At 40.0% G+C, this 22,633-nt stretch overlaps 1 protein-coding gene across 1 annotated transcript in view; it reads left to right on the top strand.

The window, feature by feature from the left end:
• The first annotated feature begins 879 nt into the window (after positions 1 to 879).
• Positions 880 to 22,633, top strand: part of nlgn2b (neuroligin 2b) — a 39,735-nt gene continuing 17,981 nt past the window's right edge. The window contains exons 1-3 of the mRNA XM_061300135.1: positions 880 to 1,406; positions 14,174 to 14,883; positions 21,705 to 21,758. Coding sequence (XP_061156119.1) covers positions 14,373 to 14,883; positions 21,705 to 21,758 — 565 coding nt within the window. The 5' untranslated portion in view covers positions 880 to 1,406; positions 14,174 to 14,372. The remainder of the gene's footprint in view (positions 1,407 to 14,173; positions 14,884 to 21,704; positions 21,759 to 22,633) is intronic.

The following is a 22,633-nucleotide window of genomic DNA, read 5'->3' as shown; positions in this document are numbered from 1 at the left end:
TCTCAGTAGTTCTAGCACCGTCATTAATCAATTAAAACAATTCACTTTTGTAAAGATTTGCCAAGTGTATAATTTTCTGTGGTTGCAATTGAATTCGAGAACAATATTTGGCTCATCTAGAATAATTCAATCCCATTTAATATATCGTCACTTGCAATCAAAGTGAAGATTCTACATGCATACCAAAAAGGCAATTAGCCGCTGCTTGGGAACTTGATGCTTCAGCTCCTGCTACAGGTTTTCTATTGTGGCCTGAAGACTGACTTGGCCACTCCATGACCTGAATGTTCTTCTTCTTCTTTTGCCCTGCCATTATGCTTTGGGTCATTGCCATGCTGAACGACACATGGACGACCTTTCATTAGAGTGCTTGCGAAGGAAAGGAGGTTTCTAAAATGTTATAGTCTCATTTAAACTGCAGGTAACAGTCGTGTGCATCCAGTGGATGGAGCAAGAGTGAGCCTACAGTGTCGCTAAATGAAAGCAATTGTAATCTTAGCCTCCCTCCCAAATAGCCTGAGATGATGACTTTGGTTTTCCACATGATGACGTCAGCAGTGTGTCACTGAGTTATGCGTCGGACCTCCTCGTCATGACAACGAGCTTGAAATATTGAAGCATTGTCCTACGAGAGAGCGCGAGAGATGCATGGGAGCAGCGGTGATATAAAAAGAGCATCTTCGCTGTGTCTAATCACCGCATCCTTATATGTGCAATTAATATTACCATTATAAAGCCAGGATTGTAGAGAATCGGCTACAGAGAGGGAGAGAGAGAGAGAAGGAGAGAGAGAGGGCGAGAGAGGGTTGAGGGAGAGAACGGGAGCGATAGAGAGAGGACCCCCCCCCCCCCCCAGCCCTACGCAAGCGCGCAAAAAAAGAGGAGCGCGTAGCTTTTTTGTGGGGTGTCAATTTCACATATGAAGCCAGTTTTTTTTGAAAGGAGCCCTGTCGGTCCGATGTATGGAAGAAGCTTTTCAGGATAATGATCGGACTGGAGAGGACACACAGCGTTGACTGCAAATAACGCGCAAATTTGACGCCATTGCATTGCGCGTCCATTCGTCATTCCCGGTGCGAATCATTCTTTCTTCTGAATTGCAACATTTAAGTAAAAAAAAAAAAAAAAAAAAAACCCATTGTGATCTTTAAAGTGTGTATCTGAGCGGAATGAGAGGAGGCGCAGGAGGAGGAGGAGAAAGAAGGGGCTGCTGTGCTTTTTGGGAGGTGGAAACGCTGGTCGGAACCCGGGAAGGTGTGCTGATGTGCGGATGCCTCTGAGTCTCCTGAGAAATAATCACGTCCGCACAAGAAATGGCCTAGTTACAAACACCAGAGGATACTAAAGGGACTTTAACTCGTTTACGACCGCCGTCATCCTCGGAAATGCGCTGCTTTTTTCTGAAGGTAAGACATATGTTGAGCACCATCAACACCCCGGTGAGACGTTTGCGGACTATCTTGGATGTTCATTCGTGCGCAATCCGCACCGCTCCGCTGGTGACTTAGCACATTGCGCCCGTAGAGTCCACCTTGACGCACTGTCACTATGGGGGGCAATTGGTTTTTAAGCGCAAATCACTTAGTTTCCACAGCACAGATCGAGTCGTGTCTTTCCCCGTGGGAAGCTCAGATCGGCCTTGCCTGTTGATAAAGTGTCACATTTTAACAGCAGCCCGCTACTTCATGCATTCAGCACCAAGTCGCTGTCACTGCTGCTAAATGTCGATGCCTCTTCTAATTCAAAAGTATTTACCACTCCATTGTCCAGGTATATTATCATTATGCTTTTATCCCGCGGGCAGCTCGGTTGTTTAATAAGAATACATGAATCAATCATCAATCAGCATCTGTCGGACCTCACTTGATGATGATGTCTTCCCTGGTGGAAAACATCATAAAACTCTGAGAGTGACACAGTGGAAACACATAAAGCCAGTGTCCTACAAGATCCAGACAGGGAATTAAATGCACAGTCGCCGATGATCCAGGGAGGGCCCCATTAATATTCAGCGGTGGTTGGCCAGGGCTTGCTTAACGCTAGACAACAAGACCTCTGTTCTGGCAGCTCCTTAATGAACATGCTATACCGTATTTCAAATTTCAAAGGATAAAGTTGCTGGGTTTTTTCTCCTCAGTCAAATATGCATTACTCATTACTTGAACTAGGTCGCATTCTTGAAACATACGTGGGAAGTGTGTGAAAAAGACTCCCACATAACAAATTTAGACTTCCCTGTATTATTGATTGGCTAACTGAGATTATTTCCACTGACAAGAGAGCAACCTTGTCAGATGGCAGTGTTAATTCCATTCCCACGGTGTTGTACAGTGTATTTAAACATACAAAATAAAGCGCTTACACAACACGACACCTACGTGAAATTTTCATCAGCATGCCGCCATGTCCTGACTACTTTGTCCTGCACTTCTATTGATTGTAGAAGGCCATGAATTTTAAAAACAAGGCACAGATCATAGATTTGGTCGTAGATGAAATGGGCCCTTTATCTGCTCTCTGATGCTGCATTACTATGTGGTTTAATGGAAATTTTCAATTTTAGGACCAATGAGCCCTGTTATGAGACAGAAATGTACCGGTATAAAAAATATACTGTCTTAGCTGCTTGCCCTGCTGGCTGTTATGTGGTGAAGGTCCATAAACCATCTGCATTAAGCACTAGTCCATTCATTTACCTGTTTGTTTAAATGGTTGAAGTATGAGAAGAGAAATGAGAAGGTAAGCCTTTAGTATAGATTCTAAAAAAGGATATGTCATAAACTGATAAGTGATCCTAAATGATGGAAACGATGGTCTTTCTGCATTTGGAAGTCAGAAATCTCAGTCGGCACTAACAATATGACCTCAAAACCGTAATGGCAATTGGGGCAAAAAGAGTCAGGCTCCTGCTCAACTCTCTACGATTTCTTTTGGTTACTGTCTTATGTAGTGTTCTAATACAGCAACTGAGAGATGGCATGTTTTAGTATGATAGTGATGGTGTTTATATATGCGCTTCTGTATCCAACCCCTCCTCCCATCATCTCTGAAGTAAATGCCACATCACTATGAGTTGTGTGCCAGTCACTCAATGTCATGACACGCACATGTCGTATATCAAAAAGTCTACAAGTGTCCTCGTATGACCAGTCGTTGGGCCGCAACAAAATTTTGGCCATAGTAGATCATCATTGTGTTTATCTATTAATTTATCAATTGGGCTGTCAACAACATTCTTGACCATACCAGATCATCAGTGTGTTTATAAGTTATCAACAAATGCGAAATCAGTTCCTTATATGTTTCTGTAAATTTCCCTTCTTCTGCTAATGCATCATCTCCCCATGGGAACAGTCTGTGCTGGTCTATACGCTTTTTAAAAGCAAACTATTTGTGTACGCTGTCATGAGGATTTGTGAATTTATATTTCCGTGTGAAGATGTTTGGACAAAAGAAAAAAACAGGACGATAGAATGACCTAGCTCTGAGTCAAGTCACGACCAGGGAGGACAGCTTGACCTGACCCATTATCTCTGAGTGAAGTGAAGCTAGAGAAACACCATGGTAACCACGTTGTGTAACCTGTTTTGAACAATATCACATAACAAGCGTCCATGAGATGAGTCAAAATAAGTGCTGCCTGGTAAGAATAGCGCGCCAAAATCACAGCGACATCAGCTGGATCTGGTGGATCACTGTGGAAATAATTTCTTCTGGTAGTGTGTTTGTGTGAATTCTGCATTACATTAGTCACATAGTGCAATGGATTTGTTCTGTGAGGTCTGGACACAGCTAAAAATGTAATATGCAAAAAAAAAAAAGAAAAGATAAAATAAAATGAATAAAATAATTGTTAATTTTTATTAGAACAGAAACATTAAAATAAGAAAGGAACGCACAACCCACGCCCCCTCCACCCCCCTTTTTAATCTCATTTTCGGCAATTGTTTTAACAAATAGACTGCAAATTAGTTGAGACTCAATTTTCCCTCAATTGCTTCAAGACATGATTAGCCACAATCAAATCCACATTCTCATTTATATGTGATAAATTAATCAATAGATTTTCATGCCCGTGCCCAATACACATACATGACTTGTATTATTTTAAGATTGTGACTGTTCCAATTGTTATTCAAGGTGTGAGAATCATTATGAATTCAAATATATATCAATCTTATTCCATACAACATATGACAGTATTTATTCTAGTATGTAATATAATCATTTGCTTTCTACCCTACCTTAATTTTGTGTTCTTATGCTGACTGAAGTAAACGGTGCAAATCAATGCCGTCTTCTCACTTGTGCAAATGTGGTAGATGAGTATCTGAGAAATGTAAGGCTAGATCACATTTACGCCTAGCGACCCGAAAGTGGTTTAACCGCACAATAATTGAAGTGAAACACATGGTCCCATATCTTGTTAAAAATAAAGAAATATCCCTCCCACCAACAAAAGAGGACTTTTACAATATTACCTCTGATCTGCTTAGCAAAATCAATTTCTTTTAATTAGGGGTGAAATGTGTTATAGATGATTATATTAGAGAGGCAGCATGGGATTTGCTCAGTATAATTCAGGGTCTTGAATGATCGCTACGTCGGCTACAGTATAAAACACGAGACGCAATCAGGTGCACAATAGCAAAGGCAACTCAACAAAGGCAATTAGTGTCGAAAATGAGGATATTAAAATAGCTTACAAATAAAGGAGAAAAATACAGGCACCAACAGACTTGTGACTAAGACCTATTGCAGTAATTGCTGCTTGTTGATGCATTTGTAAACCAGCATGGTTTTGCAAAAAATGACAAAAAAAATCATAACTGATTTCTATCAAAGGAGGGAAGCCATTATATAATCCAGATTAAAAAAAAATCAGGTTTCAAAAAGCTTTAACTGTCTAATCACTAACAGATGCATCTAAAAAAGTAAGCATTGAATATTGAATGTTCAAGTCATTCCTGAATATTGAATGTTTGTCATTCCTGAATACAGTTCAAATGTTTTTCTAAATTAAGAAATATTTTTTGATAATCTGCCCCAAACTGCTTCCCTTCTTTTGACACCATTATTTATTTACTATATGCATTTGAAGCAGTGCAAACCGTGGTACTAAAAGCCGTATTAAAGTATCATATGCCATGTTATTCGGTTCCCCTTGGGGTGGTTGCCACATTTTGGTATACAAATCATCTCAACAGAACACATCACACAAGTCTTAGTGCTCCACTTGTACAAACTCATCAGCAATGCAGCAAGCTCGTCCCATCTTTCAAGGTATGCGCTCAGTTCAACACGACAGGCCTCTTAAGGCAACATTTAAATTTCAGCAGCTGCTTGTTTGTGTGTGCGTGTGTGTCTGCTGACATAGTGATGTCAACTAAAATGCATCTTCTCAAATGGAATGTCGGTCAAAATTGCTTCATGACACAGTTAAGCAGGTTCAGACCGGCATCTTGGTAATAAAGTCAAGCCGTCTGCTTCCAATCTTCTTGTGAATACAATGTTTTTAGTATTATCAGTAATTATATTTGCGCCTGCAATGTTCAGCAAGTTGTTGTCACCACGTTTCCACCAAAAGTCCTCAAAATAGAGTGTTTGGCTCCAAGTGTTGCTGATTGGAGGTACCCTTCTCGCCTCATAGATCAAGATTGTCCAAACTAAGACCCAGTGGCTATTTGCAGCTCGCCATCCATTTTTCAGAGGCCCGCAAAGGGCTTGACATGAACTTTTTCGCTCACCAGCCACTGCGGCTTATGGTTTTTCAGAGTTATTAGCAACTCTGCATTTATGTTGGATCATAAGGGATATGCGCAACCGAGTTCTGCTTTCAGTAACACGGGTCAGAGAGAAACCTAAAATGAAAATCCAATAAAAATCAAAATATAATGTACCTGTAACATGTCACTTCTGGTCAGAATATTGTACATACATATGACATCAGTGAACTAACAAATTACCACGCATTTGGCCCAGCATTTGGTGCCTCTACAGCAAAGATGCAGGAATTAAATCTCCTCTCGGAGAAACGTGCTTTCGGACACGCAGAAACTTTCCTTAATCTGCCTTTATTGGAACAAAACAGTTTGCTCTCTCCCACAAATTATTTAATGGTGCAATGATTGCCTTGAAATGTCCACTGTATTGCTTTTTGCAAGGCTTTGGACGATTCTCTGCTTTTTCATTAGCAGAAAAATCCCTGTTCTTCTTCCTTATGCACAAAAATGTGACTTGCTAAATAATGTGAAGACTTAAAAAAAGAAAAACACTCATGTTTAACTTAAATCTTTCATACATAACTTAATAACAGCTTGGAACAAATCAAAGGATAGCTTTAGGATAGTAATTATGAAACAAAGTGCATGTACCACACTGTACAGATCAAATTGCCCCTCAGTCAAATATGTGATTTGTTTTATTTATTTTATTATCACAATGCAAAAATCAATATCGCTTGATGTTGTTGAGCATTGTTAAATAAATAACCGGGCTAGATCACAGTAATTGAATTTCTTATTACTGTCAGGGATGAAAACATTTTATCGAGGTTCAGAAAGCATTGCGGACTGGGTTAGATCACTTGTTATGCTGCTCTCATTGTCACACCACAGTTACAACGACAAGAAAAAATAATTGCATTGAAAAAAACAGTAAATAAGTGCTCAATGCACGTTGTATCCGCGGATGTGCTCATTTGCGTTTGCAGGCTTAGTAAACACGAGACAAAAGTGCACATTGTGTGCGCTGCTTTCTTCCCAATTAAAAATGACGTTTCATTTGTCTGAGCTCAGTGTTTGATTTGGATTCACGGTGACATTGATTTAACCGTGGAGTGCATATTTAAAAGAAAGGCTGGGCTCTATGAGATAAAGTTGTGCTGAATTACACCCCAGATACCGTCCAAGAATGAAACTACTGATGTGCGGAAGTGATTTTGTTTTCAGAATGACATAATATGTTGACTAAACATAAGCCTACAGAATGATGGAATAAACAGAAGAAAAACATTCAAAACTTGTTCCGATTGCAGCAAAAGCTTCCTTCCATGTCAGACTGGATGCATTAAGCTACTAACATTGATGCGTCAAATGCATTTGTCCTTGATATGGCTAATTGATCATTTGATGGCTCGTGGTTGTGGTCAGGACTGATTTGTGAAGGCTAGCAAGCTTACGTATGCACACATTACGTAGGACGAGTAATTGAATATTGACAATCATCTCAGTTTTATAGCCTATATTTTTTTGTGATAGCAAAGAATGAAAAACCAAATATTTTCTAAAACATTTTGTTTGGGCGTTTTAAATTAAAAAAGAAATAGCAAAATAGCTGTTCACTTTATCTTTATTATTGACAACTAACTGAAAATACAAAGAAGAAATGACAGATTTAAGATGTTGGCCCCAAATCTCATGACGGTTTTCACTCCCCCTCATAATTTGTTCAACGCACTGGTGATGCATTTTAATTCTGTCATGCATAATATCTTTTATAAATGGACTATTAATTATTAAACTTTAAAAATGGAACAAACTAGTGCATGAGGTGCTGCTATCTCTTGGATTTAGCTAGTGTCTTAAATTAAATGTGACTACACCACACCAAACATTGGTTTCTTAATTGCCAACAACTCTTGTATTGTAATAACAGATACAATGAGTCCATTAAAATTGGAGGTGACGCTCTTGTATAAATAGTGAGAGCAGTGTAAGCACTACAGACATTAATTTAAAAAAAAAGATAGGATCATCTGTCTCACTGACATACTAAAAAACATGCTCCATCTGCAAGCATGATAAACAAGACACCAAGCTGGAACTTTGCACTGGCTTTTTCTATTGTCTTATACAGTGCGAAACAATACCACCGCTAATTTTCAATGTTCACAAATTGAGAAACCAAACATAATTTTAAACATTGCACCACAGTAACATTGACACATACCCGTGTAATGTTTTTTTAATTTTTTTTTATGAGCTTCCCTTTTATTATAACAGAATTATTATCACGCGTGACAAATTGGGAGCCATATTATTGAGGTACAGCTTCTCTTAACATATAAATAAATAATTCTCCATGAGTCACTTGGGCACCTTGATGTGTGACGAAGCTGCTGAAAATATATCATAAGAAAACATACAAAGGGGTTACATTTTTAGATCTGGGGGAAAAAAAATGTGACTGACAGGTTCGGTTTGTAAAGGGATTTAAGGTTGTTTGTTTCTTGTTAAAATAGATTTTTGATGGAAAAAATAGGACTTTGTTTCGACTTAATTGCTACGAGGATCTGTTTGTTTTAATCAAGTATGGATAAAATAATGTACTTCTGATATAAAGTAGATATGCCTCATGAGAAGTTGATTGTTGTTGATTCCAGAGTTGGTCTAGTCTGATACTTGTTATTCAATTTCTTGACATTTCTGTTGGTCTCTCTTAACAATGTCCATCCAAGGATTGTTTGACTACTTAGCCATTCGTGGTGTTCACATCGTGGTGGCGTCTTTACTAGACACCAACTCGTTTCTCAACGCCTTGCGTCGATTTATCGCGAGAAGGGGCCAGGTAGAAGAGCTACGTTCAGATAAGGGAATGAATTTCATCTGGGTCGAGCGAGATGGGTGTTCAACACTCCAGCTGCTTCTCACCGTGGAGTATAGGAGTTCAGGCAAATACTTTGTTTTGGGGGAAAGGTTTTTAAATGAATTTTCTTCTTCTCGTTTTATTTTCATCACAAAAACCTGTGATTAGAACAAGGTTGTGTAGACTTTTTCTGTATCCGCTCTGAGTATGATGGAGGGCAGCAGAGCTGTAACTTGACCACTTAACCATGCGTGCCAACCTCCTTCCTGCACTCGCCTCCATTTAGCCTGTTTTTCCTTCCTCTCTTTCCTTCTGACATCTGCTCCTCCTCATCCTTTTGAAGCTGCCCTCGCCGCTTTCCTCATTTCACCTCACTCTTACGTTGTCTTTCTTTCCCTCTGACATCGCAACTGTAAGTTTCCGTCCGTTTAAAGAAGAGTCTACTAAGTTTAGCGCAGCAGACTGACCAAAGATTTTGTCAATCAATAAGACCAAAGTGTTTAGTTGGCATTGTAAAATCATATTTATAGAATTGTTTATATTGGTGCATGTTAGTGATGTTATCTGGTTTCCTTTCAGCAAAGGACAGTTGACTTCACTGACACACATGCTAATGAGAGTGTAGCTAATTTGCTTTGGTCTCTGGCCCATCCTGAGCAGCAGCAGCAGCACACATTTGCACAGCCCGATCCTCACTTGGCTGTCATAACACAGATCACATTGACGTCACTGACGTGAAAAATAGGCACTAAATCTAGGTGCAATATATTAATTTTTACTATGGCTATATCTATTTTTGTTTTTTTACATGGTCGGACAAACGATGATTGTTTTCACGTTTGTTAAACGTTCAACCTTGGGTGAGGTCCGCGTCCTACATATTTAGTACTGTGTATCTTTGTAAAGGCATACTTATTTGACTTAGCTTCTCTACTGGGTCTCAATAGATTCACATAATGTTGTAGACACTGAGTGTTCTTTGTCCTATTTGCCCTCCAAGACCTTGGTCCAATGCGAAATGATTTCGCAGGGTATGTCAGCGCATCTCCATGCTTCAATCCAGAGATTAGATAAAGTATGGTACAATTTTGAAGTGTGATTGAGGGGCTCTCGCTCAGTGTTGCCACATTAGAATGGTCACGCGTAAAGTAGGCCAAAGCAGTGTCAAGGCACATCGCTACATACCGACTTCTCAATTTCAAATCAGCCTGAGATCCTAAGACTCTTTTTGACTTTTCTTTAGTCTACACTGGAGAATAAAAGCTGATTGCAGTTTTGCTCGGGGGGCTTAGCATTGAACATGGCTGCCTGAGGAACGTAAGCTAGTTAATTCAATGTCATCCCGTAAATCTCCTTTTAAATTGCACCCCTCTAGACATGCCGTTACAGACTGCCTTTATCTCCTCACTGTGTTTCTCCATTTTATTTTCTTCCACATTTTTGTGCCAAGTGTGAAAAAAGATTACCATCTCCATCATTATCATTATTCCAAATAAGGAACAACAGTGAAACTCAAACATCATCCTTCGTCATCATGGCCGGGCTTTGTTATCTAGTTCTCAAAATGCCTCAGAGTTTGCGATGACGCTGTCAGACTGGTCACTCAAGCTAGGAGTGTTGTGACAGACAAGCAACACAACTAATCATTCTTATGTGGCTCTTCACTAATTAGTGAGACACGACACTATACACGCACACACGCGCATATGCCCACACATTCATCGTGATCACTATAAACCATTCTCATTATCACATTAATGCTAGCCCCACACCAAAAGATAGGGATAATTACGGGTCTGACTGTGTGAGTGTGCCTGACTCGAGGCTTCTCAGAATTGACTATTTGCATAAATGATCCTGGAGTGAGTCCTGTATCTAATGAGCACATTCTTACTTCCAATTCACCTCCAGCTTTCACTGCAAAATGGATTAACCACTCAGATCCCATCGCATTTAATTTTAACCATTAATTTTAAATGCTGTCACTGGCCAAAGAAAAGCAGGCATCGCCGGAATTTTTCAATTGTTTTTACACGAAAATGAATCAAAATATAGGTTTTAAAATAAAATAAAAAATGCCCACATCATTTGGAAATACAAAACCAACAATGTCGTTTCAACAACTTTCTTTCACGGATGACTCTGCTCTAAATATCATCGCATGCATTAAAGGTATTACCAAAGGCAATTGTGGGTAAATTAAAATCTTTTTTCTGTTGTTAGGGTTTTATTTAATTAGATCTTTTTCAACCTGCTCTTCCAAGACTTGCATTTAGTGCAAAATGTAATCATTTAGATTTAGTAAACAAACAAAAAGCTCATTGTGAGTGTTTTGGAGAACGTAATGGAATTTATGAACAGTTAAATAATGGTACAATGAATACAACATCTTTATGGACTTTATTCATACAAAGTGCAAAGTGTATTGTTTTCTAGCAATTCTGAATATTTCAGTGGGAAATGTGCCAAGTCGAGAGTTGCGTGTCTGTGCTTTTCCTTATAAAGCGTCTGCCATGTTTTTCCCCTGTTCAATTTCTTCTCTTAAATTTTGCGTTTTTTTTTATTTTCAAATATGACTCAGATGCTTTTCAAGTCTCTCTGTATGCAGCGACCTTAATCACACGCATTGTTTTCATAACCTCAGCTTGAAAGAAAATATGACTCTATAACTACAGTATCCTCTCAGCAGGGTTCAGTGAGGATCAAATTAAGAGATGTTTAAAAGCTAAATTAATCAAGTCTGCCAAATCTTTGCCTATTAGCCCCCACAGCACTCCCCTTGTCTTCAAGGACTTCACTGTCCATTAAAATAACATGCTGCATAATTTATAACAAAATTGCTGCCAGAACTTTGTGTATGTGGGCTTTAAAGAATCTAATAGGCTGTTGTCCAATTTTGGAGGTTATCACATTTTTAGCATTTAAAAAAAAATGGATTTGGGAGAGAAATAGGGAAACTGATCAACTTCGGATTTGAAATGGTGAATTGGTCTTAAACCAATAAGAAGTACCTCATTTTAGAAAGGCTGTAACACAAGACTGCATTTGATATATTTAACAAAAGTAAGGTGTTCAGTCAGCGCTCTCCTGCTGTCGTGCTAGTCTTGCACCTGCCTTAAAAGCTTCTTCAAACATGAGGCCACTTTATGCTGTTGTCAATTTTAAGAGCACTACTTCAAGTAAAGTAGGACCGTAAAATATTACGTGTTGCTTCACTGATGCCTCACACAGTTGGACAACAGAGAAACTTTAAGATGTGGCTTTTGAGAAAATAAAATGTAAGGTTATGATGTACTTTAGAAGCAGAGATGGCTGCTACTTATGGAAGCAGCCATCTCCTCATCGTTTCTTTTTTTGTAGCTCCCAACATATCCTGAACACAAATGGGTGGTAGCTTCAATGTCTAGGATGAGAAGATTCTCCAAAGTTTTTTCAAACTACCTTGACTGTTCCATTTAAACACAGCCATAAGATTGTCCCAGTCACTTGGAGATATTACCCTCTCATGCAGCTTAGCTGACAGCACCACCATTTGTATCAAGCGGCGCCCGAGAATCTTACATCAGCCAGGTGATTCAGGTGTCGGCTTATTCCACTTAATGTGCAAAGACGGAACTTTAGTGCCAGTTCAGCCCTCAGATGGTTGACGTGAGCAGATGTTAGGAATGTAAGGTAGACACTCCAGTTTGGGTTGGCCATAGACTTTGGCAACATGGAACATCAAGGTCGCGTTGAAATGTGGGCATCTATCTCTGGTAGTCGAATACAATAGAGTAACGCCACACATTGCATGCTATCAAAGGTTATGTTCACAACCGAGCAGCGAGTGTGTGTTTACGTCCCAGTAGAATTGTTCTAGATACTCTGCCCTTGATAATCTAGTGTATTTGTTCAGTAGCCTATGCTAAGGGATAAAACATTGCTGTGTGTACAGTACAGTACATTTAGACAATTAACAAAAAAAGCAATTCAAACACTGATTTTATGAAAGTTTATTGCACGTTCAGCATTCTGTTCACGAACATCCAAAGAACCAAGTATGCAGCATGATTATAGTCTTATTGCGTAAATTGTTGTTTTGAAGTGGTCATGTGAGGAGGATAATTCTTGTCATTGCTGTAAGGTTGCCAGGCAACCAACTGATACTGCAGAATTTTGGTTTTCATTTATTTTGGCTAATTGTAATACTGTCAATAATTTATTCAGGTTATGGTTCATTTTTTTATTTTTAAAAATCATAAATTCAATGCTTTACTTTTAGACTGCTGTCAAGTTTCATTCGTTACGTACGAACCAAAATAGGTTTCAAGTTGTTTTGACCAGTTTTACAACCTCGGGTGTGTGACACATTATGGAGTCACTCACATTGCTGTTAGTTGACCAAATATTTTTTCCAGGCAGCTTGGTTCTGTTTTTTCTAATGAGACACATTTGCAGTCACGTCACAAATTCGAGCCTCTAGTAATGCTGCGTGTGTGCGGAATGGCAGGGGAAAGAGTGGATATTCTGGGCTTGAACACGATGGAGGTATGATGTGGCATTCAAGCAAATGTGGGTAGCACATCAAGCCTTTATCACACCTAAACGGCTCTGTCACTAAAGCCAGAGTGCGATAAGGACTGCCCATTCGTCTGTAATAATGTGCGGAGCAAGAACCAAATGAACTGAGTTGTGAGGGAAAGAGGCTGGCATGGCCCCCATCCATGAGAGAGTGTTTTTTTAAAGGTTGTATTTATATGCTTGTATTGATTTATTTATGGCATTTATTTTCTTTGTGATCTCCTGGCCACCAGTCCAGGTTGTACCGTGTCTCTCTTCCCGACTCAGCTGAGATTGGCTCCAGCACAACCGCAACCCCAGGAGGGATAATTAGTATCCAAGATGGATGGATAGATATTTATTTCCAGTGTATTGGACTTACTACTAGTCAAACAGCTCTGAAGAATGGCATCATTAAGATTTTAATTGTATGCCAGTGATCAGGTTATTTAACAATTCTTCAATTGATCATTTTCCTACCCTCATCCTTTTGGAGAGTAAAACAAAATTAGTATTCATCTTCATTACTAATGTAGATCGTACGCTTTTCATCCTGTCTCATTAGCACGCTAAAACAAACCGATGAGGGTATTTTTAGCACAGTACAGTAGGACCTGTAGGTGTCAGATTATCTAAGGTTAAGAAAATGGAAGTACCGTAATTTTCGGACTATAAGTCGCACCGGAGTATAAATTGCACCAGCCATAAAGTGCCCAAAAAAGTGAAAAAAAAACATATATATGTATATAAGTCGCTCCTGAGTATAAATCGCTCCCCACCCAAACTATGAAAAAAAAACGCGATTTATAGTTCGAAAATTACGGTATAATAAGTCTGTTTTGGGGTCACAGTGTTGGCAACATATTCGATTTTTTTTTTAATTTGTGTAGCAACATTGACAAATTGTACACTCATGACATCACACTCACATTCACTTCATCACTGAGTGGGAACTGAACCCAAACTGCATGTTTGGACACGGCTATGCCATTATTGTTTGAACACATATATATGTATTCTGAGCCTTGTAACCCTTATTGTCTCGTAGGTATTGTTGGCCCCCTGACTGCAGCTTTGGACCATCAAAAGAAGAAGACACATGAGCCTCCTGGTTCAACTTGAGAATGTTACCAAAACCTCCACAGCACCATGTCACCCAAGGAAAACTATTAACAAAAGTCCTCTTTTTGCCTTCGCTCCCCTCTATGACTGTGAATCTGTGATCATCAAGCTGATGTCTTATTAAGATGACAAAAGGAGCTTTTATTTTGGACATGCTTTTTCCTCTCCACGCTGCCGGCCACCAAGGCTTTGGTGGGAAACGTCAACGTACCCCTGAAAGGAATGCCAACCCCTGTCTGGTTTGGCTCCTGGGGATCGTACTACACCTGACCCTCTCCTCGTGTCAGCGAGTTGACAAAAACCCGATAATATCCACGGGCTATGGAAAGATACGTGGCATCAGAAAGGAGCTCAACAACGAGATCCTGGGCCCTGTGGAACAATACTTGGGAGTACCCTACGCCACTGCGCCCATTGGCGAACGGCGCTTTCAGCCCCCCGAGGCTCCCGGGTCCTGGCAGGAGATCCGTAACGCCACCCAATTTGCGCCCGTGTGTCCCCAAAATGTTCACGGGGTGTTACCTGAGATCATGCTCCCTGTGTGGTTCACAGACAATCTGGATGCTGCAGCTACCTATGTTCAGAACCAGAGCGAGGACTGCCTTTACCTCAACATCTACGTACCAACAGAGGATGGTGAGTGACAACAACAAAGTCTTATATTGATACCTTATTGCTGTTAAGTTCCGCGTAGCTATGTCTCGGAGGAATGGACTGGAATTCTCAATTTGAATTTTCTTTTCCACTGAGTAGGTCTCATAACAAATATATTTAAATTGTATTCAGTGTAATAACTGTGCTTGACTGAAGGGTTACCACATCAGTACTTTCCTCCATATTAGTTCTTAATAAGGTCAGGAGGAAGTGGTAATTAAGGCTGCTAGGATTAGTGTGAGCTAGGTGGGTAAAGAATACAAACAGAATCTAACACCAAAAACAACCTTGTTTTGGCCTCCCGGGGTAAAATTAAAAAAAAGAGAGAATATAGCATCATGCAAAATATGGTTCTCTTAATAGGCTCATTGTTTGTTCTTTAATTAATTGGCAGGTAAAAGAAAACACCATCAAAGTCCAACTTTAGAAGCAGTGCTAATGAGTATTCTGGACTAATGAAAAATGTTAAAAAAAGCAACAACAAAAAACAATTCCCTTCACTTTGGAATCGCAGTGGATTTCAGCCTACACAGTTTTACAGTATGTCAGCTTTACTTTGGCTACCAGTGATGATGCCTTGCTCGAGATTATTATTGTTTCAGTGAAAACACATGTTATTGCAGTGTAAACACATTAATGCCTCTTTTATGAGTCAATCAAAAGAGAAGATATTTGGCGAAATGTTGACAGAGCTGTTGTTAGGTTGTACTTTATTCATCATACGGTGCTCTTTCTCGCTAATAACAATAACGGATGACGCAAAATGCGCGGCGCTATTCCCGGGAGAATAGATGTACAAACGAGGGAAACAGTCTTACACGCGGCCCTTCTGCTTGTCAGAGTCTGTCACTTACAGTCAGGGGTCGCTACTTACAAAGCTGATGCGGTCCCTGAGGATGTGTTTCATCTCATGTGAAAAAGACAAAAAGAACTTAGAGGAAAATAATTCAAACATGTTTCCATCGTTCCATATGTAACTGTCACGATCTCTCGATTTGTTTACTTTGCCTATGGCAGACATGTCTTTAGCAGTGTCGATTTGTTGCAAAGCCTTTCACGCATGGGCGACTCTGACACATGATGCTGCCTGGAACTGCTCGGGAACCTCATCACACGCCTCTCACTGAAGGTGTAACTGATGACGACACGGAACAGTTGGTCAATAATTAAGTCCAACCATATGCCATCCTTTTTAAGGTTTGTTCATTTAAATTCATGGAAAGTGATTTGGCCTTGAGTTCAGTTAGACAGAACTTGCCAAGACGTACACTCACCTGCACGCACCATGGGATCCAGTTAGATCCAAATAACTGCTACATTGATCATTCTGATTCTAATCGTTAGTCGTTAGTCTAGTTCATAGCTTGGATTACAGTAAAATCACTAATTGTGATTTTGACAGTGCAGATGAAGATGTTGACTGACTTTTTTTGGTTTTCTTTTTCTCCATACTTTTGTTGGATTTTCTCCATTTTCAATCAATAACACGTCAGGTTGATTTCAAAATGGTGAGTGGTCAAATGTGAATTCAGCTCCCAGGTTGTCACTCAGAGGATCTCAGTGGTTAAATAATAGACTTAATTTTACTTAAATGCTTCTTTTACCAACCTAGAAGAGTTAGTGGAAATGTGTGTGGATGTGATGATGTCATGTCGTTGTAAAGGTCAGCCAAGAAATCTAGTCCATTTTGTCCATCCCAAAATATAACGCTTTATATCATCTTCCACACACCAAGAGGGAGTAATAAACTTTTTTCTTTCGTTTCACGCTTCTATAAATTTTATTAGGTCACTTTTTACTAATGTAGCAGTGAGCGGTGGATTTCATGCCTGTTCTGTGTGGGAGATAGTTTTAGGAATCCTAATCCAACTCATAACTTGCGTGTTAAAATTCATATGCTACTTGAATCAAATTGACTTCCAAATCGAAGTGCGTGGCTTGGTTTCTGATAAGTTTCAATTCCAGAAAACGACAGCACATCCAATCATACAACGATCAGCTATTTCGTTTTCATACCCTCAGTGATCACATTCTTTGTGCTATTTATTGCACAAAATAAGTCATTTTTCTTTCTGCACTCCCCACCCTCCCGCCCTGATCTGGAAGCAAGCCCTCGTCTCTCCTCCATTGTTATGCAGATGGCGGCAGAATGGGTCACTGTTCGGAATGCAAATGAATCCAATGCCCTTCTCCGGCTGGCCTATGGCTGTATTGAGCTGCCAATAACCACAAGCAAAGACGGCATCCGTGTGTGACGATGTCGCGTATTTGCTATGTCTGGATGCCGTTGATTCGCTTGCTTGTATTTTTACTCTTGTTAGCAGTAACTGGGCGGAGCCAGCCGCTGTGATGTTCCTGATTATAATTGGTCACAGTCCTAATCTTTTATGACAGGCTGTTATGACTGAAGTAGGACATCAGAGCAGGAGAGCAGCTGGCCGGAAATTCATTAGAAGAAGATGAAGAAGAATGTGTATATTTGAGAAGATTGCCCCTAAGAGGGAATCGAGTCTTGGAGATATTTTCTGTTTGATTGCAATGGACGCACACACAGATAATTATCGATCCAGCCATGTTCTGATCCTCTATATCTGCCAATTTCTTTTTCAACTTTCAAATATATACGTAAATGTGAGATTTTTTCGATAGGCATCCAGTCCAGAACAAGTACACCCTCTCTCTCTCTCTCTCTCTCTCTCTCTCTCTCTCTCTCTCTCTCTCTCTCTCTCTCACCCCACCCCACCCCCACTCGTGACGTTCTTCCTGCAGTGTCTTGCACAACTAGGCTGCACCGTCTTGCTGCCTTCCTATTTCCTCAAGACACACCTCAACTAGAAGGCCTGAGATCCTTCATTTTTATTACTGCTCGAGCAGTCGTTTACAGTGCTGTGCTCTTTATTAAAACCATATTTCAAGGGTGGAATGGTTGAAGTGAGAAGGATGCAGGAGGCTGGGGGGTACAGTAGAAATGGAGATCCGGAGCGGTGTGTAGGCCCACATGTGCCGGGAGCAGCTGGATGCAGGGCTTGCTGTGTCACACACCTTGTCAAGTAGACAGGCCAGCGCAGACATGACATAGCGCAGCTTCATCCCATTTACTGCAGAGAGGAAATGGAGAGAGACAGGAGACAGCTTGCACTGCGGCCACTAGCTCACTGAACCGAATAGAAACGCTACTGAATGAGAGATGGAGCTACATTAGGTCAAAGAGTGCTGGGGAAAAGCTCAGCTAAATGCTCCTTGTGTATTGGCCAGCGCTGCCACATCATGTGACCTACCAGCAGGCCCTCCTTCTGGGCCATATGGGCCGAAATGCTTATGACCCAAAAACATTGTTTGTTTTCATTATCCTTTCATGCGTTTAGTTTGTGTTCACTCACCAGTGGCCTCTTCTCAAAAGAACAATTTCATGTAATGCAAAAAATAAAAAATTCCCTTGAGCATATCTTTTTGTCATTGCTTTTTTGTACTGGCCAGTTATCTCTTTACAGCCTTCTGTTATTGGCTGAATGCTGCGAGACTTGAATATCCACATCACTGTAATGATATTCTACAGCACATAAAATGCTAAATGTTTGACACGTTAATGATGGGGAAGAGCAAAGATGGACTCCTCAATGGAGTCGAAAATCTACAGGAGCAAAAAAAAATTGAAAATTAGATTAAATGGATTTATTAAGTATTGCATCTCAATCCGGACACAGCAATGCTCATTTCGTCCTCCCGCCATTTTCTAGAATATATAAGTATGCCTCACAGTATAATTGTTCTTTTTTTCATGTCAGCTGAAGTTTTTCTGTCAGCAAACCCAGGAAGCTAATCGGAAACAAATTTGCCGATCACTGGGCGGAAGTGCTCCCGGGTGCTTGAGAAAATAGTCCATTGGAGCTTGTTAGATTGTGCTGGTAAACATGTTTTTTCTCATAAAAAAACAAAGCAATGAAACTGTATGAGCTTTTTAACTAATTACAGTCAATTACTTTTCATCATATGTGAAATTCTCTTGGAGTCATGAAGCATATTTCAGTGTGATGTTGTGGAAAGTATTATAATCTACATATATATCATAATGCATATTTTAGTTTGGTGTTGTGGAAAATATTCTGTCTGATGTAACCATCATTTTAAAGAGCTGTTTGGTTAAATGGCAAATTTAATCTCATAAATTCAGGACAATGTTTTTCTTGCATGATGAAGTCAGGCTGGCTCTGGATGTGGTGGTGCTTGTCTAAAATGTTGCCGACACTTGTTTTTGAGCGGGCCCTATCCTCACATACACATACTGCTCTTTATAGGCAGTAGAAAATGAATGAAGTCAGAGTCATTGCCATTAAGAAGAGAGGTGTGGTTTTAGAGTGGCGCTAAGTAGTGGAAAATTGCTGACAAGATGGAGGACTAATGTGTCTTTCTATCCATTACCGCTCTGCCTACCTGGCTGTTCTCTATTAGCAGCGTAGCTCAGGACCAACTGTGCCTCCTCTCTCTATTGCACTAAGTACTATCTGGATCAAGCGTCTTCTTGGTGGTTTAGGGGAGGATGCAGGAAATCTATTCAGCATTGATCTTTTTTCCATTTAGAAGGAAGATAAACATTTTATGTCAGGAAGTTGGATTCATATAGACATATGGGATGAAAATGCTGCATTGCCGTGGCAGTGTGATGTTGTGGTGCCTTTATTTATCCGGTGCTTTATACAGAAACCCGAAAACCTTTATTTTGATCATAAGTCGACTTTTTTTTTTTTCTCTACATAAAATCAAAGTTACAGTTTGCTCTGTCAAGCATGTTGGGCACGCGATGAATCAAACAGTTAAGACAGGAGCGGCACAATGAGTTTTGTGGCAATGCGCTGCTGGGCAGGTCGGAGTAACACAGCAGCAGATGTTTAGGACCTTGTTAACATGCTTTGTGCAGCATGTGTGGATTTAATGAGTGTGGCTTTGTGAATTAGAGAGCCCTTTAATGGCTTCCTTGAAGACTTGACTGTACAGATAGTGATTTCAAAACAACAGCAGACACCGGTGTAGCTGAGGGCAGATGGAGCACTCTATTGACAGAAAGGGAGAAAACGCAAATGAATGGGATCCTTATCAGGGAGGACTAGCAGGCTAAGGTGTTGCTTGGCTAAGGTCACGTTGATAAACGGGTGCTATTGGCGCGTTTAACTGGCTTTACTATTACGGCTTAATGTGGGGCTCCTTTACTTGACCTTGACGACAGGCGGGTTGTAGTTTCGAGAGCAACCTGAAAATATAGGCAGATGCTTTACCACCTTTCAGTTAATTTAAGTGACATGTAATCTATCGAGGTTACTTTTAGAATTAGCTCGTCGGTGAAGTAATTAGGTTACTCTTTCATGCATGTCATCTGTAAAGTTATTTTTCAAGGTTACTGTGGAGACATGACATCACAGATGATCTTTTATCAATTTTTCTTCAGTGTTGTGTTTAGTAGTGGAATCTCATGCACCATGTAGAGATTTTGATAGCCCTGTAACAGCATCCTTAGGTCAACTTCAGCATCCTAACTTTAGTTTGGTGAATAGTCCCGCATGGAGGAATCCCACGGCTGAGTTTGAGGGTAAAACTCTGCAGCCAAATATGATGCATAGGATTGGGTACAGTTTTTTTGAGGAGCAGGAAGTCAGACGTTCCCATCATATGGAATCCTGTTTAGTTTTTGAATAAAATAGTCTAGCAGAGTATATGACAAACTGCAGCATTTATGTGCTGGTCGTTGGCACCCCAACTACAAATCACAGAAATCAATCACTCAGAAGTGTTAAATCATGGGCAAGATGGAAAATATACAGTACACCCATTTGAATATAGGAGAAACCGCGGGAAGAAAATAAGCACTGTAATTAAAATTTTCACAAAATGACCAAAGCTCTACTTTTAAAGCACTCACAGTGGGAAGTCATGCAGAGGACAGCCACAGCGGGACTTTGGTGTTTCTTAGCTTCAGGCAACAAAGCAGCCCAGTGCCTAACATACCTCATCCAAGAGAAAAGGATAGTAGGCCTGATTAAAGTCTGGACTATATTACTTAAACCACACAAAGAATTGATGACAAATGCAAGAAATATGTCACAATAAGAGAACATGAAAACAACAATGTCCAGAAGCTCTTATGTTGAGAGGGAGAGTTGCAGCAAAGAAAACAAGGTTACTTCACTGGCCAATCATTTTCTGTTTTGTTTTTCAGCTTCCAAATTAAATTTGGTAATACAAAGTTTTGTTTTTTCCCCAGCGTGCCTGTTTGCTGATTTACTTTTGTTCACGCTGAGATTTACAGGAGTCGGATCGTGTTGCTGGAAACGATAAGCTCCGCTCGTCCTGTTTTTGCTCTTTGAGTAGAATATATGATCTCCTTACTAAATAGAACTGCAGACTTTATTTATTCATTTGGATACAGAACATGATTATGTGCGCTTGTCACAGTCATGGATCAACTTGCTTTTCTGACTGAAAAGAGTGATCATTTGATTGTTCTCATTTTTCTACACAAAACAGCATGGTGTCAGGAACGATTAGGGGAAGGATGGAGGAGAAGCAGCCCCCGGGGGTCATTCGCCAAGCAGTCCGTGACAAGACACTGAGCAGTTTAAACAGTTGACTTTTTGGTTATCCACTCATAAAAACAACTGTGTAATCCTTAGTAACAAGTGTATCATTAGCTGTGTGTGGAAAAACAAAGTTTGCCGTTCTGCTATTTTTCCTTGTCTTATTTCCTGGGTGACTTGTGGTTTTGTGTTGCTTCAATCTTTTTTGAATTTTCTTTTTTCTTCTTTGTTGCTTAGGTCCACTCACGAAAAAACAGGACGAATCGACAATGAACAGACCAAGGGATGAAGGTATTTTTTTCCCCGTGATATTTTCCTGTATCTTACGCTGTCGTCAAATTTTCCTCCCATGTGTACAAATATGGAAATACAGATTTTCCACTGTTATGTAATGCTCTCATTTACACACAGATATATGTCACGGTTGATTTCACCAAATGTTTCTTTTTTTGTGCCGGGGTATTTTATTTTCATTTCCTGAAAAGATCCACTACACGCTAATCACTTTTAATGTGCTGTATTTGTTAAAATCAATATTTAGGCATAGCTAACCATTTTATTTATGCAACGCTGTTCCTTTTCCAAACATTGTGAACTACTACTAAATACTGGATGATGTTTACTTCCAGAGACAGAAGCCCTTACTATTTTGATGATGCAGCCAAATAAGCACAAGCACAGTGTGCATCTGTTCCCATTTGCGTGCCCAGACATAGAGTACATAACAAAGTATTATGCACACATGAAGCTCTTTACATTTCTATTTGTACATCCGTGCCGGCTTTAGCTTTTTGCATGTGCATGCCCCAGCGCATTTGTTCTCATTTGTTCCAATGTGTGCATTTGCACCGTAAAGAAAGGAAAAGATCTGTATAGGATTACAAAAGCGGGAGAGGAAGAAAACAGAAAACAAGGAAAACACATGAGCACAAGGGCAGGCTATGAAAGGAAGATGGGGGGAAAAACAGTAATAATGATGAGATGACATTTATAGCGCTTTGGACGTGATAGAGATGTAGAAAAAGACGGCAGAAGCCAGATGAGAACCAAGCCGGTAAAGCTTGACATTTATGTCAACACATCGGATGGATTAGAAGGAGTTGCGAAGGCCAGAACTCGTCAGTTAATTGCTTCGATTTGGAGTACGCATTATGCCCCAAAACGTC

The sequence above is a fragment of the Syngnathus typhle genome, linkage group LG15, assembly GCF_033458585.1.
Source record: "Syngnathus typhle isolate RoL2023-S1 ecotype Sweden linkage group LG15, RoL_Styp_1.0, whole genome shotgun sequence".
Taxonomy (NCBI): Eukaryota; Metazoa; Chordata; class Actinopteri; order Syngnathiformes; family Syngnathidae; genus Syngnathus; species Syngnathus typhle.
Note: the sequence above shows the minus strand (reverse complement) of the source record. Positions and strands in the feature narration are given on the sequence as shown.